Genomic DNA, 22,807 nt, shown 5'->3' on the forward strand with positions numbered 1-22,807 from the left:
TTAATATAGCCGAAACTTTGTTTCTTTCCCCTTCCCACAAAAGAGAGTAAACTAAGGTATTTGTCATAGTTGGTTGTGGCTGCCACTCCTAGCAAGTTTTTTATCTCTTCTTGCATAACTGGCTCGGTATTGGGGCTGAAAAAGAGTTGTGTTTTGCCCCGGTTTATTTGCTGCCCGGAAGCATCTTCATATTGCTTCAAAATGTCCAAGATGTGGGTGCACTCCTATGAATTTTCCCGACAAAAAAGCAAGCTGTCATCGGCAAAGAACAGGTGTGAAATTTTTGGGGCTGCACTACATAGCGAGACTCCTTTAATTGCACCCGAGCTTTCAGCTTGTTGTAGAAGAGAATGTAACCCTTCTGCACACAATAGAAACAAATAAGGGGATAATGGGTCCCCTTGGCGGAGACCCCTTTTGGGGGTGAAGTTGCCTCGGGGTTCACCATTAACCAGAATAGAGAAAGAGACAATTTGAATGCAAGATTGAATGAGAGATATCCATCTATTATCAAAACCCATTTTTTCCATTATTTTTTCAAGGAACACCCACTCCACTCTATTGTATGCCTTACTCATATCCAGTTTAACGGCCATGTATCCTGTTTTCCCGGTTTTTTTTGTTTTGAGGTGGTGGAGTGTTTCATGGGCTACAAGGATGTTGTCTGTGATTAATCTATCTGACATGAAAGCACTTTGTGATTCTGACACCAATTTTGGCATGATTTTCTTTAGGCGGTTGGCTATTGTTTTGGATACAATTTTATATAAGACATTGCACAGGCTTATGGGACGGAAATCAGTTGTTTTTTCTGGTGATTTTGTCTTAGGTATAAGTGCTATATAAGTGTGGTTAAGGCTAGCAGACATGTTACCCGAGTTCAAGATAGCCAAAGAAGCATCAATGATATCTTGACCAACAAATTTCCAACAGGATTTGAAAAAAATAGGAGACATACCATCAGGGCCCGGAGCAGTTAAAGGCTTCATCTGCTTTAGAGAAAATTCGACCTCCTCTGCTGTGAAATTTCTTATCAGCTCAGAATTCATACTTGGGGTAACCCTTGTGTCAATCCCTTGCAGGATCTGGTCAAAGTTAGTGGGCAATGAAGATGTGAATATTTGCTGGAAGTGTTCCACCAATCTGTCCCCAATTTGTTTGTCATCTGTCACCATTGTTCCATCTTCCAAAATCAGCTTGGAAATAAAATTCCGTTTATTCCATTGTGTTGCTCAACTATGGAAGTAGCTCGTGTTCATGTCTCCACTCTTCAACCATTCCGACCTTGATCTTTGGTGCCACAGGCACTCTTCTTTCACCATGAGCTCATACACTTCTCCTCTTAGGACCCGGACCTGTTCATGATTAGTACCAGCCATAGACATGGATTCGGCTTGGCTAGCTTTTTCCTCTTTTGGTTTAGCATGTGCCAAATATTCCCAAAACTCAATCTGCTCCATTTTTGCAAGCTTGACCTGCATACCTCAACCTTGTCGATAAGCCTCCCAACCGGATCTCCATAGTTATGACCATCCCATGCTCTCTTGATAACTCCCTCACATGCTTCATCTTTTAGCCACACCGCCTCAAAAAGAAAAGGCCTGGATTTTTTTATAAAATCTAACATTTTCATCATCAGAACATAACCACAAAGGACAATGATCAAATAAGGTACCTCCAATATGATGAATGCGTACTGTTGGGAACAAATGTATCCAGTCTGGAGTAGCCACCCCTCTATCCAAACGTATCCATGTCACCTCCCCCTCAAATTGATTATTACACCAAGTGAAAGGTGTACCGACAAAACCCAAGTCCTGGAATCCACAAAAGTCCAAAGCTTCTCTAAATTCTCTCATCTGTCTTTCTGGTCTTTCGAGGCCCCCTTTCTTCTATTCAGCTTTTGTGATCTCGTTAAAATCCCCCACACACATCCATGGTAAGTCCAATTTTAGGCTGAGGTGTTTTAGTAGTGCCCAAGAATGTTCCTGGTTGGCTGTTGTTGGATTTCCGTAGAAACCCGTCAATCGCCAGGCGTCATCCATTCCTGGGTTAACTACTGCATCAATGAAGCTTGGTGTTGAGTCCAGAACTTTGAGATTGATTCCATCCTTCCAATATAGGGCCAATCCGCCTCCTGTATTAACCCGCGGCTCTATGAAAACATTCTCTAGGTGGAGCTTCGAGCAAAGGGTTTTTAGCTTGTGATCCTTTACTCTTGTTTCCATGAGGAAGAGAATGGTGGGCAAATGTTTGTTCACCAATTCGGTGAGTTCATGAACTGCCCGTGATTGGCCCAAACCACGGCAATTCCAACTAATGCAATTCATTGCCCCTGGCGGGGCTGATGAGCAGCCTCCGCCAATTCAAGTTTTTCATCATTACCACCTTGAGTAATCTGTTGCCGTTTGTTAGGACCTTCAAGTGCTGCACTTAATTCAAGGACTCCACGTTTTTTGCCCAGACAAATCTCTGAGACCGGGACTGCTTTGTTTGATGTTGGCCATTTTTTCTGTGTCCAGGTGGGGAGGATACGAGTTGTGCTTGGAGTTGGATTGGAAACCCTAGCCGACTTGGGATGGTCACGTGATTCACTTAATTTTTCATTGCACATCTCTGTTTTGGTGGCACGTGTATTCCATTCTCCTGAGCACTGGGCTGTTTTCTTACAGCTGACTTGTGTTTTCAATGCCCAATTATTCTCCTTTGATTCCGTGTTTAATTCCTCATAATTCGGTTGAGTGGCTGATTAGGTATTGATGTTAATTGAATGCAATTGAAACTCATGCTGCTGTGGATCAAGCAATGGCTCAACATTCATATCTGTCTTAATATTATTTTCCAGTCCATAATTAATATCTCGCGTCATTGATTCAGCCACGCAATTATTGTTGCTTTGTGCGTTACACTTCAACTCCTTAGTGGGCGTTACTCTATTTGTTTCACTCCGACCATTGGCTTGAGTATTTTCCGTGATGATCATTGCCAGCTGTTCCAAGTTTGCAGTCACCTCGGCCTCCATAGGTGTAGTGACAATGGTGGTCTCAGCCTTCTTCCGTGACGAATAATATCCCGGCACAGTCAATCCCATTTTCCTTGTTGGTGTGAAAGCTGAAGCTCGTAAACCTGGGCCGAACTGTCTGTCATCTGGCTTAAGGGTTCCTTCATTATCAATCCATATCTCACACTCCTTGTCATCATGTGTAAGACGTCCGCACCAATAGCACACATTTGGGAGTCGTTCATACTTGAAACTGATCCAAACTTGCCTCCCATTCTCTAAAGAAATGAGTCTGCCTCGACATAAAGGTAAAGATAAATCTATGCTCACCTGTAGACAAAGAAAATTCCCTCCATCAATTTCCTTGAACTCTTTGGGAACGGTCACTTCCCCAATCACTCCACTGATCTTCAAAGCCGCTTCCTTTGTCATGTATTTTGGTGGTATACCATGTAGTTGAACCCAAAAGCTTGCTCTTTCAAATTTAACCTCATCTATTGGCGTTTCTTTGTCGTATTTCTGCATCGCCACCAAATGTTTGTCAAAACTCCATGGCTCGCTTGCTATGATTCGATCAACATCATTCTTATTATCGAAAGTGAATAAAACCATGTGATCTCCATAATTCTGGATTTTGAAACCATTGCGAGCCCTCCATATTGGGTTGAAGGTTCGTGCAATGGCATCAATGCTTAGGTTTCTCTTCGTGAAAAACTTTGCTAGGATGGATAATTCCTCTAAACTGTCAGTAGCCGTTAGACTACATCCTGGTCCCTCCCTATTAGTTAGAGTCAAACGGCTCCAACTCTGCGTGAGGTCTTCCATTACACCCCACCCTGTTCACCCTCCAAACCTTATCACTGTTTCCCTAACCCCTAGAAAAAAACCCCACTAGCCTTGGAATAAACTTGTTACTCCAAGGAAAACTAGACAACACCTTCAGACGACGAAGGGACACTCCAATTCTACCGTGCCAAGGAAATTTTAGAGGCAACTTCCGTGGCTACAGAGAAACCTCAATGAGCCCGTCTAATAAGTGAAAATAGTGACTTATGGAGAGTTAGAAAGGCATGTATGTTATCTAATTTGATTTAGTATCTGTTTGGGAATCATATAGTTTAGTATCTATTTGGGAATCATATAGTTTTTGAAAGCTTATTTTATAATATTTATTAAAAGATATAGTTTTTTGGTAATTTTTATGTACATGTGTGACAAAGAGCTAAAAACAAATTTATTTTAAAAAAATATTAGTTTTGTTAATTAAAAAAAAAAGACTAAAAAATAAAAACTAAAATCTTTTTTTTGGCTAAACAGATACAAGGCCTAATATTAATATTGCAAAATTTTGAGGGACAACTCTCATAAACTAATTAACATAACATCCTATGTTTGATCCATCTCACATGTCATTCTCTTTTTTTTTTTTCTTTTTTTTTTTAATCTAAACTATCATCCTAAGTTTCTTTTTTCATTTGGCTTCATATTTTCGTTAAATTCTAGTAACCTTTTTACTTATCCTAGGTAAAAATTATTTCCCACCTATTATTTACTCATTATAAAATAAGTATATTAAATTTTATCATATTGTTACATTTAAACAAATATTGATTAATACTACTTTTGCATGTAGTACCACACTACCACTTATTTTACAAAATAGATAAGAATTTAAAAATAATAATAATAATAATTTAGAGCATCATATTTCATACTCCATTATAATGGAGTAGAATATATTCATATAAGTTGGTTCAAAAAAAAAAGAATATATACATATAAGTTGTAACAAACGTCAGATCCTACATTTATGGATTGGTCGAATATGTCCAATTATTTTACCAGTTACTAATAACAAGTATGGTATGGCGTATACAAGTCAAAATTTGGTTTCATTCTCAAAAAAAAAAATGGTTGAATAAAACGATGGCCTACCCTCAAACGGTGCCGTTCAATTCTGAGTTTAGTATATATACAAGTGAAGTGATGGGCATTGTAATTCTTTGCCTAGAAAAAAAGCACTACACGTGAAAACTTTTTCAGCAATGGGAACCGCAACAAAGAAGGGCATTCTCAAAAATGAAGCACTTCAAAAGGTTAGTTTTCCCCAGTGCATTCGTTAAATTATACTTCAAAGTTCAAACCCAAGCCTTTTTCTTTTCTTTTCTTTTTTCTGTTCTCCTTTAATTTGTACGTTGTTGATCAAGAGCTTGTTACGTAAATAGTACAGAATTTTTCATTTGAAAAAAAAAAAAAAAAAAAAAAAAAAAAAAAACAACAACAACAACAACAAATATGGCCTGGAAGACCACAAGTTTAATTGTGAGCTTCCCTTTACGAGCTTAAAAAATAAAAAGAAGAAGAAAGAACAAACAAACCTCTGATAAAGTTAATTATTCAATAAAAGATAAAAGAAAAATTGCCATATATGTTGTCTGAAAGAGTCTCTGATCGGCTTTTTTTTTCTTTTTTTGGTTATGTTTTGTTCTTTTTAATTTTTTTAGCTTCTTCTTCACAATCAGGAAACTATTAATTGTTCTCTCAAAAAAAAATTTGTATTTTTGATACCAACTCTGGATATTCTACAATTTATTGACGCAGATATTCTACAATTTATTGACGCATAACAGGGGGAATTTCATATATATAGCTATTTAGTTGAAACTAAAACTATGATTTGCCACTAAAAAATAAAAAACCTATGATTTGCATAATAAATAATGCCATACTTCTCCTTTTGGGTAAACTAATTTAAGCATGTTACTTCATTTAAATAAACATAGTTTTGTGGGTTCTACTTAACTTAACTGGTAAAGTCTCTAATGATTGAATAAGAGATTTAGGGTTCAATCCTATACCAAAAAATTATTCGGGCCAGATTGGTTTGATGATAAAGAACTATCATTAGAAACGAATATCATAAGTTGAAATTCTCTCTTAAAAAAAAATAAAGATAGTTTTACAAAGCTTCATTGGCAAACTTTGGTATCCACAATAATTTTGAGAATCAAACCTAGATAATAATTAGGGCTGTCCACGGGTAGGGCCGGGTCGGTTTTGGACCCAACCCGGACTCGACCCGCCGACGTCGGGTGGAGGGGCGGAGGAACCCAAAACCGACAGCCGGAAAAATCGGTCGGTTCGGTTTCGAGTGATGGTTAGAGTCGGTCGGGCCAGGTCGGTTGCCGGAATTAAAAAAGGCATCGAAATCTAGAAATAAATAAATAAATAAAAATATAAAAATAAATAAATAAATCACCGGAATCTGGAATTTTCGCCGGAAACTGGAAAATATTGCCGGAAACTAGATTTTTTATGAAATCTGCATTTTTTTTGCTAGAATTTGCTGGAATTTGGCCAAATCTAGCTAAATCCCACCAGATCTAGCCGGATCTGGTCGAGATCTCGCTAGATTTGGCTTGTTTTTGCAGGATTTGGCCGAATATTTTTGTAGCTCCAGTCGGGTTCGGGTTGCTCAGGTTTTGGAGATGCAAACCCGCCACTCGACCTGCCGGTATCGATTTTTGAGAATGGAAACCCGCTGCCAACCGACTAGACCTTCGGTTCGGGTCGGAATTGGGTCGGCGTCGGGCGGTTTGGCCTGGTTGTCGGGCTCTGGTCAAGTCTGGACAGCCCTAATAATAATAGGTTCTTAAAAAAAAAAAGTAGATAATAATAATAATAATGTTTATAGTAGAATTTTTTAAGAGCGAACGTTATAAGTTGAAACTCTCTCTAAAAAAAATAAAGATAGTTTTATAGCACTACCATCAGATGTGTCAAATGCCAAATATTTGGCATTTGACACACCAAACACCAAAATTCATACCTCATGAGATGTTCTATATGCCATAATATTTAGCATATATGAATAATACCGTTCCATCTTTGGAATGGAACGGACAACTATTCTAAAAAGAAAAAATAGTTTTTTATTCTTTCCTCTCTCTTCATTTATGACTCTTTCTTCTCTCTCTCTTTCTTTTTCTTCTTTCTTTCTCTGCCTCTCACTTCATCTTCACACTTCTCCTCGTTTTCTTCTTCTTCTTTCTTTCTCTAGAACCTCCACCTCTCCCTTTTTCTTTCTTTTTTTCCCCCCTTTTTTCTTTTCTGTCACTTTCTCTGCACCTTCTATATCTCTTTTTTTTTTTTTCCCCTGTCACTCTACCTCTCTATCTTTTTCTTTTTTTTTTCTCCATGGAGCTCAGCCTCACCGATGAGGCCGTCGCCGTGGAGATCTCTTATTCTAATCTCCCTCTTTTTCTTCTTTTCCTTCGGTTGTGGATTCCATGTGATTGTGATTATGGGTGAGTTGGTTCTTTTTCAAGCTCTTTTCTCTCATTTCTCTTTGTATATTGGGTTGTATAAATGGAGTTGATTCATCTCTTCAATTTTTTTTTTTTTTTTGGGATAGTTTTGTGTTGATTTTGGGGATTTTTTTTAAAGTAGTATTGGGTGATGGTGGTGGCTGGTGGATTTTTGTTGGTGGTGGCAGGTTGTACCTATGGGTGGTGGTGGCGGGCTGTGCTTGGGAATGGTGGTGGCGGGCTGTGCTGTGTATGGTGGGGTTTTGTTGAAGGTTTTGAGTTTTTTTTTTTTTCTCTTTTGTTGAGGTTTTTGGATTTGGAATTTGTCGGAGGATCCGGTGATTGTAGTTGTAGTTTGTGGCGGTGGTTGTTGTTGTGGCGGTGGTTGTTGGTTCTTGGTTGATGATGACTGCCACTAGGCTATGTGTCTGTATATTGTTGTGTTTTGAGTAAATATATTATTTTGTTGTATATATTATTTTAATGTTTAGAATGAAAGAATAGAATATGTGATGAATAGTGTATTGTAAAATGATGTGATAAAATAATAAAGTAGGCTTTTGGTGTGTTAAAATAGCATTTTTTATAGGAGAGCTTATGAGAATGCTTTAAACTTCATTCGCAAACTTTGATATCCACAACAATTTTGAGAATCAAACGTAGATAATAATAGGTTAAAAAAAAATGTACATAATAATGTTTATAGTAGAATTCTTCAAAGAATGCGTTATGAAAAAGAAGTTTTTGTAATAAATAATTTTACACTATGTTTGAAAAAAAATGGGAGTAGAGGGAAGGATAAAAATTAATAAAATTAATAAATAAATTTTAAAAAAAAAAATAGGAGATAAGAAAAGAAAAGAAAGGGAAAGGAGAATAGTTTTCCAAAATATTGTTTTGTTTACAAGCTAGAAAAGAAGGGAAAGATGTATAACACTTTTTAGCTTTTTACTTTCACATTTTCTCCCAAATTGGAAGGAAAGAAAAATAGTGGTCCAATGGAAAATTATTCTCCCTATTTCCGGATTTCCCTTTCCTTTCCTCAATTTATCTCCAACTAAATAAGAAATTTTCTTTCTCTTCCCAACTCTTCTTTTCTTTCCTTCCATCTCCTCTATAACCAATGATAGGCTAGTACTTGGTTTTGGATTCCCTTCAAGTCTTTAAAGGCCCGTTTGGTAAGGCCATTTGAAGACTCTTCTATGTGATTTAAATGCTAAAAAACGTGGACCTCACTTATCTATCTACCACTTTTGGTCTTGAAGCCCACCATCCCACTAAGATAAATATTCCAAAAGAATCTTAAAGTATTACCGCATTAGTCCTAATTTCTTTTATTTTTCAAGGGCAACCAAAATATTCTAGTCGGCATTATTTGTAGCTATACACATAGAAATGATACTTAGATTTGATCCTTTTTAGGTTGTAATTTCATTTCAATTTGTAACTCAGTATGGCTCAACTTCCTCTAAAAATGATGTCTTTGATATATTATAGTACATTTTCGAGAAGAGCTTCCCGAGAGAGCATGAGCAATTGAAGGAACTCAGAGAGGCCACAGCCAAGCAATATCCCATGTGGTTGGTCATAATTTCTTTCCTGACACTATTTTTTAAGTTATTTTAGATGTTTCATGTGGTTAGGATTGCTTTAACCTCAGCTTTTGAACTAAGCATTCAAATTAATTTGTTGTGTATGTATGATCTTTACTTTTGAATTGTACTCAAATGTGGCAGGAGTTTTATGAATGTGCCTGTTGATGAAGGGATATTCCTCTCAATGCTTCTAAAGACTATGAACGCGAAGAAGACATTAGAGCTTGGAGTCTTTACTGGTTACTCTCTTCTTACTACTGCTCTAGCACTACCAGTTGATGGCAAGGTAAGTTTCAAAACTCATATTTTCCACACCAAAAAAAAAAAAAAAAAAAAAATTATTTTCTCGTATTATGGGTAAGTTACACTAATACCCTTGACTTTTTATGCTATTTCATTAAGACCTCCTTAAATTTTTTTTTTTCCTTGTCAATTTTGCCCTTTAAAGTTTGGAAATATTTTCATTTTGATCCATGAAGTTATTTTTCATTTTGGTCTACCAAATTTAATTTTGTTTTCAAAATGGTCCTTTTGTCCATCTACATTAGTGAGCTGGCAATTAAGTGCCAAATAAGCATCTAGCTATATGGCTACGTCACTCATTTTGCCATGTTATCTTGACATGTCACCAAAATAAATAATATTTTGAAAAGGGTAATGCAGAAAAAGCAAAAACTCAATTTGTAAATTTTTTTATAAACTAGTTTGTATCTTTAGTATGGTTTTTGAGTGGAGTTGTGATGTGGTTTTGTGTTAGAATCCTCTTCCCTCTCCTTATGTGTGTGTCTGTTTGTTTCTCAAAAAAAAAAAAAAAAGTTTGTATCTCTAGCATTTTCTTAAAATTTATCAGACCATTAAAAAAGCAAAAAATTGTTTTCCTTTGCTCAGATATCTCTCTGGCAATGTTTGGATCCACGTTTAACCACGTTTGCGTCTGCGTTTGTTATAAATTGCTGGGTTTCTGTTTTTTTTTTTTTTTTTCACGCGTTTTGTTTTGGAGTATTGCGGTTACTGTTCATTGAACAATAACCACAAATGTTGACTTTCTGCAGTAAACAGTGCACATATGCACTATTCACGGACCCACAAATTACACTTTTTATCAACTTTTTCATTAAAAATGGGTCCTACAGTACTATTCACACATTTAAAAATTATTTTGCTACAGTGTTTTCAGTTTTCAATTTTCAGTTTCAGCAAAATAAGCTCTATCCAAACACACCCTAAAATATCAGTTTTCAGTTTTCAGTTCTCTCCCCTAAAATATCACACCAAAAGGCCCCCCCCGCCCCCAACTGCCGCTACTCGTTGCCTCCAAAATGCTCATTATAAGCAACATATATCACCTTTCCTTTCCATCTCCACCAACTCAGTCTCAAACCCGATGAGACCTTTTCCAAGATGGACAAGCACTTTGGTCCCTTATGACCTTTTGCCTTGGCTACATCACCACCATAGTTTGCTTATTTTCATGACACCACCGAAGAAAACTCCACACCCACGACCAAATCAACCCATACTACTAAAGAAAGGAAAAAAAAAAAAAGAGGCATGGTGTTATGGGTTGATTTGAGTTTGATGATGGCTTTGATTATGAGGATTGGTGTGTTTCATAAATCAATTTTTTTTTCATAACACTACTAATGGTGCATTTCTTAACCCACAACAATTTTTAAATTTTTCACAAATCCTAATATGGTCTATCGTGGATGGTATATAATAAAAATTGTGTCAATGGTAGACCAATGTAAAAGTGATACTACTCTAATTATAGTAATATAAGTAGTTATAAAAAATAATTTGTGAAAATGTTGTTTTCCTAAAATTACCCATTCGATAATCTAACTTAATTCATGACATGGTTGTGATGCCATGTGATTCTTACCAATTTACCCTTTCTTTAAGTGGATTGGTATTGCTTCAACAAGGTTATTTTGTGGCCATGTGTATATTAAGAATAGCTCAAGTTGATCTTACATGATAACCAAAGTTACCTTTTATAAAAAGGAGTGGTGATAATTACACACAATTTCATGTCAACTAAAACCATGTTTTTAAAACACAATTTGACAATATGTGTGCATGGGAGTGTGCAATAAAGAGTATATTACAAAAATTAGCCTATAAAAAATAGGTGGAACAAGAGGCCTTGTTTTCCAGTGTCATAAGCAGCACAGGAGTTTAGTTCAATTCACACAGCATTAGAAAACAGGAGGTTGGTGCCTTCCTTCTATGTTCATGGCACTAGAAAATAGGATGTTTATAAATTACACTAATCCAGCTTCCTTCATTTCCTCACTTCTCTCCGTGGGTCTAGTGAATCTTTATCTACACAATCTTAATTTATTCACACAATAGATGTTATTTGGCCATTAGCATATCTGATTTGATCATTTAAAAGGTTTTTTTTTGGAATGTTTCCCTCTTTTTTCACAATTTGGCACCAAAATCTTAGGTTCATGCAAGGCAGTAAGAGCCATGTGATCTCTCTATTATCAAATGGACATACTACTGATAGAAGGAGACAATTTGTACAGAGGCAAAGTTGCTATATATCAAATTAATGGAAAAAAAAAATTTAGTTGCAGGGTCTTAGTGAAAATGTGAAACAACATAAAAGTTTAGGAGGTGTTAGTGCAATTTACCTTATTATTATTTTTTATTACTCCTATTTTACATTAATGAGCATATAAATAGCATTAGATAGTAAGACCAAATTAAATTAAGGTTTTTATCTTTGCAGATAATAGCTATTGACCCAAACAAGGATGCATATCAAATTGGATTGCCATTTATTCAGAAAGCTGAAATGGAGCATAAGATTAACTTTATCGAATCAGAAGCCTCGCCAATTTTAAATGATCTAATTATCAACGTAAGTTTTCTAACATAATGAATATTGCAATTGTATATGTACTTACTTAAGACAGTAATCCTGCATGTTTATAATAGAAGTATGGGCCAAAATTATTTATGTATTTAATAACAAAAGCATTATCTTTCTTTGTACCTCCTATTCTCTGCATTCAAAAGAAAATACACCTAGACCTTGTCAAAATGGATAAATTTGAAGAAAGTCAATTTCTTACTAGAGGCCATTTTGATTTGGCCAACGAAACAAAATATTTCGATATTAGTTAATATCGAGGTACTATTTAGGAGTTATCATATATATATATTGTGGGGCCGAAGAATTTGACAACCCCGGCCCACTTTATACTAAGCCCAAAGCCCACGCCGAGGAGAAAGAAATGGCCAAGGACTAACAAAGAAAGCCCAAACAACCTAGAAACGTTGCTGAGGACGATCCTGTTCTTGGCATTCCAGATCCCAGAAGGAAAGAACGGCACGCCATCAAAGGCAACCTCCTAGAGCACCCCCAGAAAAAGGACAAGTACAGTAGGACACCCATGGGGGTATGGTGTAGGAGCAATTCAAGGAGAAACTGTCACATCCGCATTAAATGCACCCAACTAACGTTCTGGCCGTATTAATGAAGAAATGACCCTTGAACAATGCAGTCTTGGTTGCCGCAACTCACAGAGAGTTTGGGAAGGTGGCTGATAGGACGAGCACTCGAGTAAGGACCTGCATGATCAACAGATGGAGGGTCGAGATCAATTGGAAGGAGATATATAATGTGAGAGATCCTCCAAGAATAGTGGATCAAAAATCAGGAGGGAGAGAAAAAAAGAGAATACGGGAACAATTTGCATAATCTTGGAAACCGTTGTAACCTAGCATTGAAGAAAGAAGAAGAACACCAAGTTCCTCGGACGAAGTGCCCGATGACAGAATTTCATACTTTAGTCTATATCCTTGTTATTCATTCCATACATAACCGTGTCTAGTTGTTGTAATCCTGACCAAGACCTAGTTCTTAAACCCATTCTCTATAAATTTATTGTATTGGACTAGTTGGACTTGAGTCTACTCATTCAACAGAAGAAGTACTCGAACCCAGTCCCTACATATATATATGTTGGGAAGGTGACTGATAGGACGAGCACTCGAGTAAGGACCTGCATGATCAACAGATGGAGGGTCGAGATCGATTGGAAGGAGATATATAATGTGAGAGATCCTCCAAGAATAGTGGATCAAAAATCAGGAGGGAGAAAAAAAAGAGAATACGGGAACAATTTGCATAATCTTGGAAACCGTTGTAACCTAGCACTGAAGAAAGAAGAAGAACACCAAGTTCCTCGGACGAAGTGCCCAATGACAGAATTTCATACTTTAGTCTATATCCTTGTTATTCATTCCATACATAACCGTGTGTCACAGGGTTAAATTTTCTTTCAAATTTTCTACCTATGATGGCACTAAGCCCACTGACTTAGTCTCAGCCAACACACCACACACACGCACTGTAGGAACACTATGATCAGAATTATCAAGAGAATGCACACACACACAGCACACACAGTATTTACAGGGCTCCAACCCCAACCTTCATTACTCAATATCAAGTACAAAGGAAGCCTGAGAATCCACACGAATTTCTCAAAGCAAAACAATACACTCTCTATGCTGTTGACAACCCCAACAGCCTAGGATAATATACAGAATAAACTGCCATGGCAGTTACTACCAAGTAACTGCCCCATTTCCTGGACTTACTGCCACATGTAGTCTGACTTAGGACACCTTCACTGCTGTCATCTGGGTCTGCCTTACACGTTTCCAGCCTTTGCACTGCATGTCTGAAGCACCCACAATGTTAGGAAACGTTGGTAACTGCCACCAACTGCTGCTGCACACACAGCACATGCCAGCCTAATACTCAGCATCTCATCATGGGTCTTCTGCCCATGTTCCAGCAACCCACACGTGATGCCCATCACATTTTAGAAGCCTTGGCCCTCTACCCAAGCCTTTCCTATCAGCATCACAGCCCATGTATCATGTCCATGAGCAGCACACTAAGTAACTGCCATCAGCCCACTCACATCAATCCATACATTAAGCCAGCACCAACCAGCCCAATGTCTTGCACAGCATATCATCAACATCAGCAGCCCAGCACTGCCTTGCACACAAGCCACCAAACCCACATACGAAGCAACCAATAACCAAGCCATCATGCCATGCACTACCACGTAGGGTCAGCACCACCTGCTGCTGCCCATCATCAACAAACCGTTGCTGCCCACCATGGCCCTCCTCTGCCATGGCCTTGGGGCATCATATGGAGCAAGGTGCCTCCACATGCTGCCCCTCATCGTGCTCATCAAACTGATCCCAACAGGAGGATTGGGTTTGTCCCCCTCAAAGAGCACTTAGGAGCTTCACTAGATAGGCATGAGGAGCCATTAGTGTCTTGAGAAAACATTGAGCCATGTGACTGGCCTGATGTTGTCCAAGCACTCCACTTCCTCATGCCATCATCAGCAACTTGCAAAGCTCCTAACACCGTGTCTAGTTGTTGTAATCCTAACCAAGACCTAGTTCTTAAACTCATTCTCTATAAATTTATTGTATTGGACTAGCTAGGTTTGAGTCTACTCATTCAACAAAAGAAGTACTCGAACCCAGTCCCTACATATATATATATATATATATCAAAACCTAAAATTTGTTAAGAACTTCTGTAAATTATAAGTCCATATATAAAGTAAATATATCCCTAACCTAAAATATTAATCCTTAATCAATATATTAACCCAATAATAATAATAATAATAATAATAATAATATAATGGTGATTGTAGAATTCCAATTAGTTAAAAATAAAATCAAAATATTAAAAAAAAATTAAAGGTATCTCAACAAAAAAAAAAAAAAAAAGAATTAAAGGTAAATATTAATGTTTGTCCGATGGGTAAGTAAGGTCAATTGAAATAACAATAAAATGGTCAAATTTTGAAAATATAACATTTTAACTCAACTACTTTAGTACTTCACGTGGACACACTCAGAGTGGATTTGGTGCGATCTGTTGTTTTAGAACTTTGAGGAAGATGACCAAACTGACTGAGTTTGAGAGAGAAAATGAAGAAAAAAAACAAAGATTTCACTATTTCAATACCAATTTTTTGGCCGGAATGCGAATTATTTCCTGGTATCGCCAAAACACCCCGGTACATTTTGGTATTCAAAGTGGTACGAATCATGAGTGTTTCTGTACCAGATTGCATACCAAAAGGGTAAATTTTGGCATACCATTTTAGATAGTGATAGGTAATATTGATATAACTCTCTCTCAAATTTGGGTGTAAATGGAGCAAATTGATAGTTTGGAGGACATTGAAAATAAGGAAAAAGTTCATGGTAGAATTGTGTAATTTTCCAAATACAATTTGAGAGGCAAGTGCTATTTTCTCCAAGGGCTACTTGCAGGGACGAAAGGAGGGGAGGCCAAGGGCCATTTTTTCTTTTAAACCCCCTTTGAATACTTTATAATATCCCAATGTTTCCTAATATTATATAACCAAAAAATTTACATTTTTATCTATTTTAATTTATAATTTTTTGATATATTTTTAAACTAATAGTTAGTAATCTGTCATTTGGGATTAGAGATTTGGATGATAGATGTCATTGTAAATTCTTACGTGCTATGTGACTTATGAATTTTTTTATGAATATAAAAATGTTTAATTTTATAATTCTATAAACTCTACAGTTACAACATTATGTTTACATACTTTTTACAACTTCTTTTTCCCATTTATTTTTTAAGAAATACTGATATCAACAAATATGAGACGAGAGTTACTTAAAATTTTATGAATGAAATATTTTTAATGATGATTTTACTTATATTTTATGTAAAGTGATTTTTTTTTTTTTTTTTTTTTTGGACAAGAAGGTTGTAACTTTTATTAAGAGAATTCAACCAAATTGGATAAAACTATAGCACTAAGGTGTGAAGGAACATCCTTTATCCACACTAAAAAAAAAACCATTGATATGTCTAGCATGTGTAGTAAGGTTATGAGCAATAGAATTATCCTATCTTTTAGTATGGGAAAAAAAAACATCAATAAAGACATCTGTTGATGGTTGATCACAATTTCATGAGTAACATAAATTATATTAGAATTTATTAATCCATATTTTTGTGGTTTTTCTATACTACTATTTAAGGGACTTCCCCTGTTTGAGATCCTCTTTTTTTGTTCAAAAATACTCCTACACCCCTATATTTAAGTAGAGACAAAAGTAAAAGACAATCCGGTAAAATACAACTCTAACTTCCACTAAAACATTGCCAAAAAAATAGAGTCACTCTCCTTTTTGATTTTCAAATTTCTTTATCCACTTATAAATTCTAAATGCATAATATTAATGAGGAAATTTCTAAACCTTAAATTAGAATGAATGAAAAATTATGACACAAAAAAAGCCTCATCGTAAGCACGAAGCGCGTGTGATGAAGCTAGTATTAATGTTATTAATTTGGTTTCGTTCCGGCCAGAACGACTAGAATATCTCATACTGATATGCATTCTGGTATAGTAATATCACCCATTCCACCTTGGGTTAAATTCTAGCCAATTTCAAGAAGTTCTGGCCATTTTGTCAAATTCCGCCCAATTTCGGCCAAAATGAACATTTCGGTGGGTTTCATATTTTGTCTTTGCCGCCATTCTTCTTCTTCTTCTTCTCTTCTCCATTTCTTCTTCTTCTAGAGTCTAGCTAGTACTCTTTTAAGTTTCAACTTTTATGAGCCCACACGTGATTAGCTTTGGTTAGCTTTGGAAATGACAAAGAAAAGTTTTTATAAAAATCCAAGTGTCAAACTTAGCTATTATTTTATTTTCCCCCATTGTTTAGGTTGAAAGTTGTTATTGGTTCTAATTTGAACCTATCACTGAAATTACTTTTTTTATCCACTAATATCAACCTGTGATAACCTTTCACTTAGAATTTGTTGTGAAAAATATTGTGAACATAACATTTCTTTATTATTATAGATATTCTACATATTAATTAAAATATTAATAACTTTTGTGGATGCAATAATTGCTTTGACCCTCACATTTATTGAATTTTTTATAAATTATCCAAAATGTGAATTTTATTTGTAGAAAAAATTATAATAAATATTTTTTTAATCCCACTTTATTTAATTTTTTTAGAAAAATTAAATTAAATTCATTATTTTATATAGTAGTAACACTTCTTTGAATTGATACTTACATGTGTGTGTGTATGTTTAAGAATCCCGAAACACCTTAAAACGGTACACCAAAATAAACCAGTACCGAAATATTCCATTCCACTAGAAAAATCAAAACGGAATTAGTAATATTGGTTTTTTATTGCTTTGTCATTATACCATGAATTGTCAAATTAGATTATTATTTAAATATGTTACTAACTCCAAAAATTTTCATAATCACTATGTAAGCAGAATAACAATAATAATAATAATTTAAAATAATATAAATAAAATTCTACATGGGCTCCGTCACAGGTTTAAGAATGTGTGTAGGGAAGTAGTTTTGAACTCAAGTAGTGTTGGGCCCGAGTGAGAATAAACCCAATACTGACTAACACATTCTGGTGGATGACCTCTATGAAGGAGTCAAACCTCGGACCACGAACTTCGCCAGACACATTACTTACTAAGAAGGTTATAGATCATTAAGCTAAGGATGAGGTACTTGTTGAGCCCTTGAGGATGAAGTACTTACTAAGCTACCAAAGATGAGATACTTTCTAAGCTTCCAAGGAAGGACTAGGGAAAATGTAGAATTGTCCAAGGAAGCCTACTCAATTTTTGTGAGATTTAATGTAAGAGTTGTGTGTGAGAGTTTGGTGAAGATTCTATGAAGATGAAGAATTCGCAACTAGCTCGTGACTGGCTCGCAAGTGCCAACCCACGAAAAGGCCATGTGAGAAGCACATGCTGGAATTTGAAGAGTCTTTGTCAGGCTGGATTTTGCGAGTCATTTGCAATTCAAGTCAAGTTGCAAGTGACCTACAAAACTCTTTGCCTGATGACTTTAAGTGTGTCTTTTCACATGCCTTTATCAATACTATGTAAACCCTCATTACCCACGAAATTGTAATAAGGAGTTTTTCCAAGAAACTTTTGAGAGAAAAAACCCTAACCAAACACTTGAGAGTTAGAGATTGTTTACCCACAATCATCTACACCATTTTTCTAAATTTTCCTTTACTCCTACCTCTTCATCTACACATCCTTGAGAGGTTCTTAGCCCAAACACTCACCTCAGCCCTTTTGAGTGTTGAGAGAAGTGTTGGTGCATATGGGAAGCATTGGAAGAAGCCATTGAGTGGCGTATGCAATTTGGAGGGTCTCTTCATTATTCATGTACTCCAACTTTATTCACTAGTGGATCGATTTCGGCTTGAAGGACCGCGGAGAGGTTTTTCGCCGAGTACTTCGGTTTCCTCTTTGATAACACATCTCAGTATTATTCTATATTTGCATCTCTCTTCCCCACCCTTTAAGCTTTACATTTATTGTCTATTGTACTTGCTTATGCCATAGAGTAGTGTTCCGGGTTTATTGCGCATCATTTACTCTTGTTCCGCACTTAGGGTGTGTTTGTTTTGGGTGAAAATCACTTCCGGAAATGCTTTTCCGAAAATAAGGCTATTTGGTTGGTCCGAAAAATTGAAATCCATTGACCGAAAAAAAAATGCCTTTGACCACGGAAATCATTTTACACTTCCATTTTCCCTTCAAAGTATTTCTGGAAAAAGAGAGAGAGAGAGAGAGAGAGAGCGTGCGCGCGCGAGAGGAGAAGAAACATTCCAGTCAGTCCAACGATCGCCGGCAAACTCCGAGCTCCAGTCCGCGCCGATCTCGCGAGCTCTAGTCCGACGACCGTGATCAACGCTTCGCGAGATCGCGCCGTCGATCGCAATCTCGCGAGATCAAGATGGCGATCGACGGCGCGGTCTCGCTAAGCGTCGATCGCGATCTCGCCTTCGCGAGATCGCGATCGTTGATGATTTTTTTCCTGGGTTTGTCTTTTCTTTCTTCTTTTCCAAACACCAGAAAATATTTTCTGGAAAATTGTTTGAAATACAACCAAACACATGAAAACATTTTCCTTTTCGGAAATACTTTTACACGAACCAAACACAACCTTAGTTAAGTTAGAGTAAAAGTAACTAAGCCGTTTTTTTAAAATTGGAGGTCTAAATTCGCTATAGTGTTTCACACTATTTGAGTTTTCATTATTGATAAAGTAATAGTCACCTTCACATTAATGAGACTCACCTGCTTGACACAGTCATATTTATTGATAAATGATTGGCTTGAACAGTGCTAAAGGTCCCAAAAGTCTCCATTCATCATGAAATGGGGAAGCAAGAGCCTGATGGGATAAGGTGCCTTCCAGCTGTACAGGGACAACACATTCCAAATGATGTAGGACACCGTTTATTTAAATTTTGTAATTATTTAATTACAACATTTTTATGTAATTTTTATTATTTTAGGTTTAGGTGATTTATTTCCTTGTTTTAGGTGCTTTTAATGTTGTTTAGTCAAATTAGGGTTTTATATGCTTTCATAGCCTCCTTAGGGTCTTCTAGCTGCCTTAGGGTTTCTAGCCACCGTAGGTTTTCTTTTTACTATTTAAACGCATTGTAACCTCTAAAGGCAATTCAATTTTCAGATTTATAAAATACAAACTTTGTCTATTTCTCTCTAGTGGATTCCAATTTTATCACCTTGTGGATTCAAGGAACCCTTTATGGATTTGAGGTTTACTGCCCAGACAATAACAGTTTAGTTTTTGTCCATCACAGAGAGTATCATGTGTGCTTTTTTCAAACTTCCGTAACATCAGTTGGTATCAGAGCCCTGACTTACTTTAGTCTGATGGCTAACCGGCAAGACGGTGACCACCACAACAATGATGGCAGTGACGACTTCAACAACCCAGTCCTCACTAGGGTTGAGTTCCTCAAGTTTCATAAAGAGGCTCGTGATGAGAATCAACAATTTTGTGAAAAGAGTCAACAAATTATAGGCAAAATCAAGCAAATAATTGCTACTCTTCTTGCTAGGAAATCATCTCACAACAACAATAATCAATATATTCAACGACGCACTCCTAACTACAAGAAAATTCCATTCTTTGATGGAGATATATGTAAGTTGGATTTTATTGATTGGTTTCTTGATTTTCTTTTTACTATTTAGGCTGCGTTTGTTTTGGGTGTAAATGATTTTCGGAAAATATTTTACACCCAGCAACGTGTTTGGGTGCACCGGAAATTACGGTCAAACAGAATTTCATTTACGCTTTGATCGGAAAAAGACCCCCTTCACCTGTAAAAAGACTTACATAGTTATTTTACCTTCAAACCATTTACACTCTCCTCTCACTCTTCACACGCCTCACTCTCAGCAGACACTCTCTCCAAAGCTCAACTGTGACCACTCATCCATCTCAGCAATAGCATTGCTCCAGCACCACCTCACGCACCGACACGACAAAGCTCAGCTCCGACCACCCAAGCCATCCGTTTCCTCCACTCAATGGTGAGATTTCTCCATCTTTTCTTCCCACTCAACCTCATCACCATGCTCCACCGCTGCATGTCTCTGATCCACCACCGCCATCACCACCCCCGCCATCATCCAAGCTACCCTACTCCATGAGCTCCGATCCACATCCAAGCTACCCATCTACCCACATAACCCAATCCCCATTTCGGCAAACCCACACCCACCTTGCCCGATCCACACCCACCCAATCTAGCTGCCACCGTCCTCCATTGGTACCGATCTCTCTCTTTCTCGATCTAGCCGTCGTCGTCCTCTGTTGTTACTGATCTCTCTCTTTCCCGATCTATCTCTCACTCTTTCTTCCTTCTCTCACCAAGTATATCATGTATATATTGTGAATAAATGGTTTTATTTTGATTTTTGGTTGTGTTAAGTGTATATTTTGAAATTTTCTTATATAAAATTTGTTTGGAAGCTGAGAAAATGGTTAAGAAAATGTGAAAATTTTGTAAGAAAATAGCATTTTCAAAATGTTACCAAACACTGAAAATCGTTTTCCGAACTATTTTCCATTGCACACCCAAACACCCGGATTTTAATTTCCTTACGGGAATTCATTTTCCCCTGCATTCATTTTACACTCTAAATTCGATTTACATCAAACCAAACGCAGCCTTAAACGCATTGTAACCTCCAAATGCAATTCAGTTTTCAGATTTATAAAAATACAGATTTTGTCTATTTCTCTTTGGTGGATTCCAATTTTATTACCATGTGGATTCAAGGAACCCCTCGTAGATTCAAGGTTTACAATCCAGAAACTAACAGTTTAGTTTCTGTCCATCAAAGAGAGTATCATGTGTGCTTTTTTCAGGCTTCTGCGACATCACCAAAGAAGAAGGCAGGCCAAATATAAGGAAGGATAAGGCCAAAAAAGGGAGGACACACAGAAAATTAGAGAAAGAGAATTATAGAGAGAAAAATATAGCTTTAGAAGATATTCAAGAGCCTGTTCTTTAGCAAATAGCAACAAAATGTATTGTGTTGACTCTTGCATGAATAATATAGTCTCATCTTTGTAGTTTCACATAGAATCTTCTTCTTATTCAAATCTTCCATTGTGGATTATTAGTAACCCCTCCTATCAAATTAATTAGGAAGTTAGAGATTTGATTAAGATTTTTGACTCGCATAATGTGAAAACCTCTTCCTTAGGAGTTTTTTTTTCCCTGGTTCCTAAAAGTGAATCTAGAATTAAAAATTTTCTCTTGGTAAAATTTGAACATGTTTTCTGTTTTGATGAATATGATGTCCTACTTGCGGAAATAATTTAACCATATTCAGAATTCCTTAACAATGTCTTCAGATTCCACAATCCATATGGCTAAACTTTTTCACTTCTCTTCTCTTTCTAAAAATGCAGAGCAAACAAGAAGGGACATTCGATTTTGCATTTGTGGATGCTGACAAGGATAACTACATCAGATATCACGAGCTTCTTTTAAAGCTGGTTAAGATTGGTGGAATAATTGGTTACGATAATACCTTATGGTTTGGATCAGTGGCTGCTCCTGAAGAGGATGCTAAGGAAGGATTTATTAAGCATCACAGAAAAAGTTTCATGGAGTTGAACAACTTTCTAGCAACTGATCCCCGCATCGAATCGTCCCTCATTTCAATTGGAGATGGCCTCACCCTTTGCAGGCGCCTCTACTAGTGAAATCAACACATTGAAGTTGTTGCTACACTAGAAAGTTACTCCAATAGTTATATAGAATAAATCAAATATTTGAAAAATAAATAAATAATGACTTGCAAATTGGCTTGACAGTAAGGATGCTCAATAAGGAAAAATTATTCCGTATATTTGATGTATATCTTTTTCTCGCGTAAGGATGGACCTAATATAGGTAGCCAAGTCATTGCATGAGCATGGATCAGTATTTGTTATATATATAGCTTGCTTTTAAACTCTTATATACTGCCCAAGTCAGCTGGCAATTGAAGCGTACAAAGCTAATGTTATCTTTTTCCCCAAAAAGAGAATAGTACAAAAAAAAAGAAGCTAATTTTTTCTTATTAGTTTGATGGATCACGTTTGCATAAGACTGTCACATTTATTTCTATTAATATTATATACAAATTGTTTTATTTAAAATTTGGCTGATAGGCACAAGCTTGCAAAAAAGCTCTAAAAAAAGTGTAGTGAGTGTGACTTCATTATTCCTTGAAATTTGGTTGATAGGCACAACCTCAATAATGCAATGAAACAAACAATTATAGTTTTTTTTTTTTTTTTATGGGAAAACAATTATAGTTTGAGAAGAGATAGCAAATATGCTGCATTATTTAGATTACGATAATCATTATAGCAATTTTTTTTTATGCAAAATAGAAATTCTACTCTAACGTAATCTAAATGTATGTGTGTAAAATTTTCTCCTAAAAACTTGAACTC

The 22,807-nt window shown here is 36.4% G+C and overlaps 2 protein-coding genes across 2 annotated transcripts; one reads left to right on the forward strand and one right to left on the reverse strand.

Annotated features, from left to right (window-relative positions):
• Positions 1-2,749: 2,749 nt before the first annotated feature.
• LOC126719681 (uncharacterized) lies at positions 2,750-3,826 on the reverse strand. Its single transcript, XM_050422210.1, has one exon. The coding sequence runs from the start codon at positions 3,824-3,826 to the stop codon at positions 2,750-2,752; it is 1,077 nt and encodes a 358-aa protein (XP_050278167.1).
• A 1,089-nt stretch (positions 3,827-4,915) lies between these two features.
• LOC126718114 (flavonoid 3',5'-methyltransferase-like) lies at positions 4,916-22,326 on the forward strand. Its single transcript, XM_050420191.1, has 5 exons — positions 4,916-5,097; positions 8,806-8,888; positions 9,045-9,189; positions 11,647-11,778; positions 21,773-22,326. The coding sequence occupies exons 1-5, from the start codon at positions 5,047-5,049 to the stop codon at positions 22,064-22,066; spliced, it is 705 nt and encodes a 234-aa protein (XP_050276148.1). The 5' UTR covers positions 4,916-5,046; the 3' UTR covers positions 22,067-22,326.
• The last annotated feature ends 481 nt before the right edge of the window (positions 22,327-22,807 follow it).

This window comes from Quercus robur, chromosome 3 (assembly GCF_932294415.1).
Source record: "Quercus robur chromosome 3, dhQueRobu3.1, whole genome shotgun sequence".
Lineage (NCBI taxonomy): Eukaryota > Viridiplantae > Streptophyta > Magnoliopsida > Fagales > Fagaceae > Quercus > Quercus robur.

Bases quoted from the DNA above. Each gene is read 5' to 3' on its own strand.
- LOC126718114 (XM_050420191.1), top strand. From the start codon at position 5,047: ATGGGAACCGCAACAAAGAAGGGCATTCTCAAAAATGAAGCACTTCAA. The intron at 9,190-11,646 runs GTAAGTTTCAAA...TTATCTTTGCAG, and splicing joins CACTACCAGTTGATGGCAAG to ATAATAGCTATTGACCCAAA. The intron at 11,779-21,772 runs GTAAGTTTTCTA...CTAAAAATGCAG, and splicing joins TAAATGATCTAATTATCAAC to AGCAAACAAGAAGGGACATT.
- LOC126719681 (XM_050422210.1), bottom strand. From the start codon at position 3,826: ATGGAAGACCTCACGCAGAGTTGGAGCCGTTTGACTCTAACTAATAGG.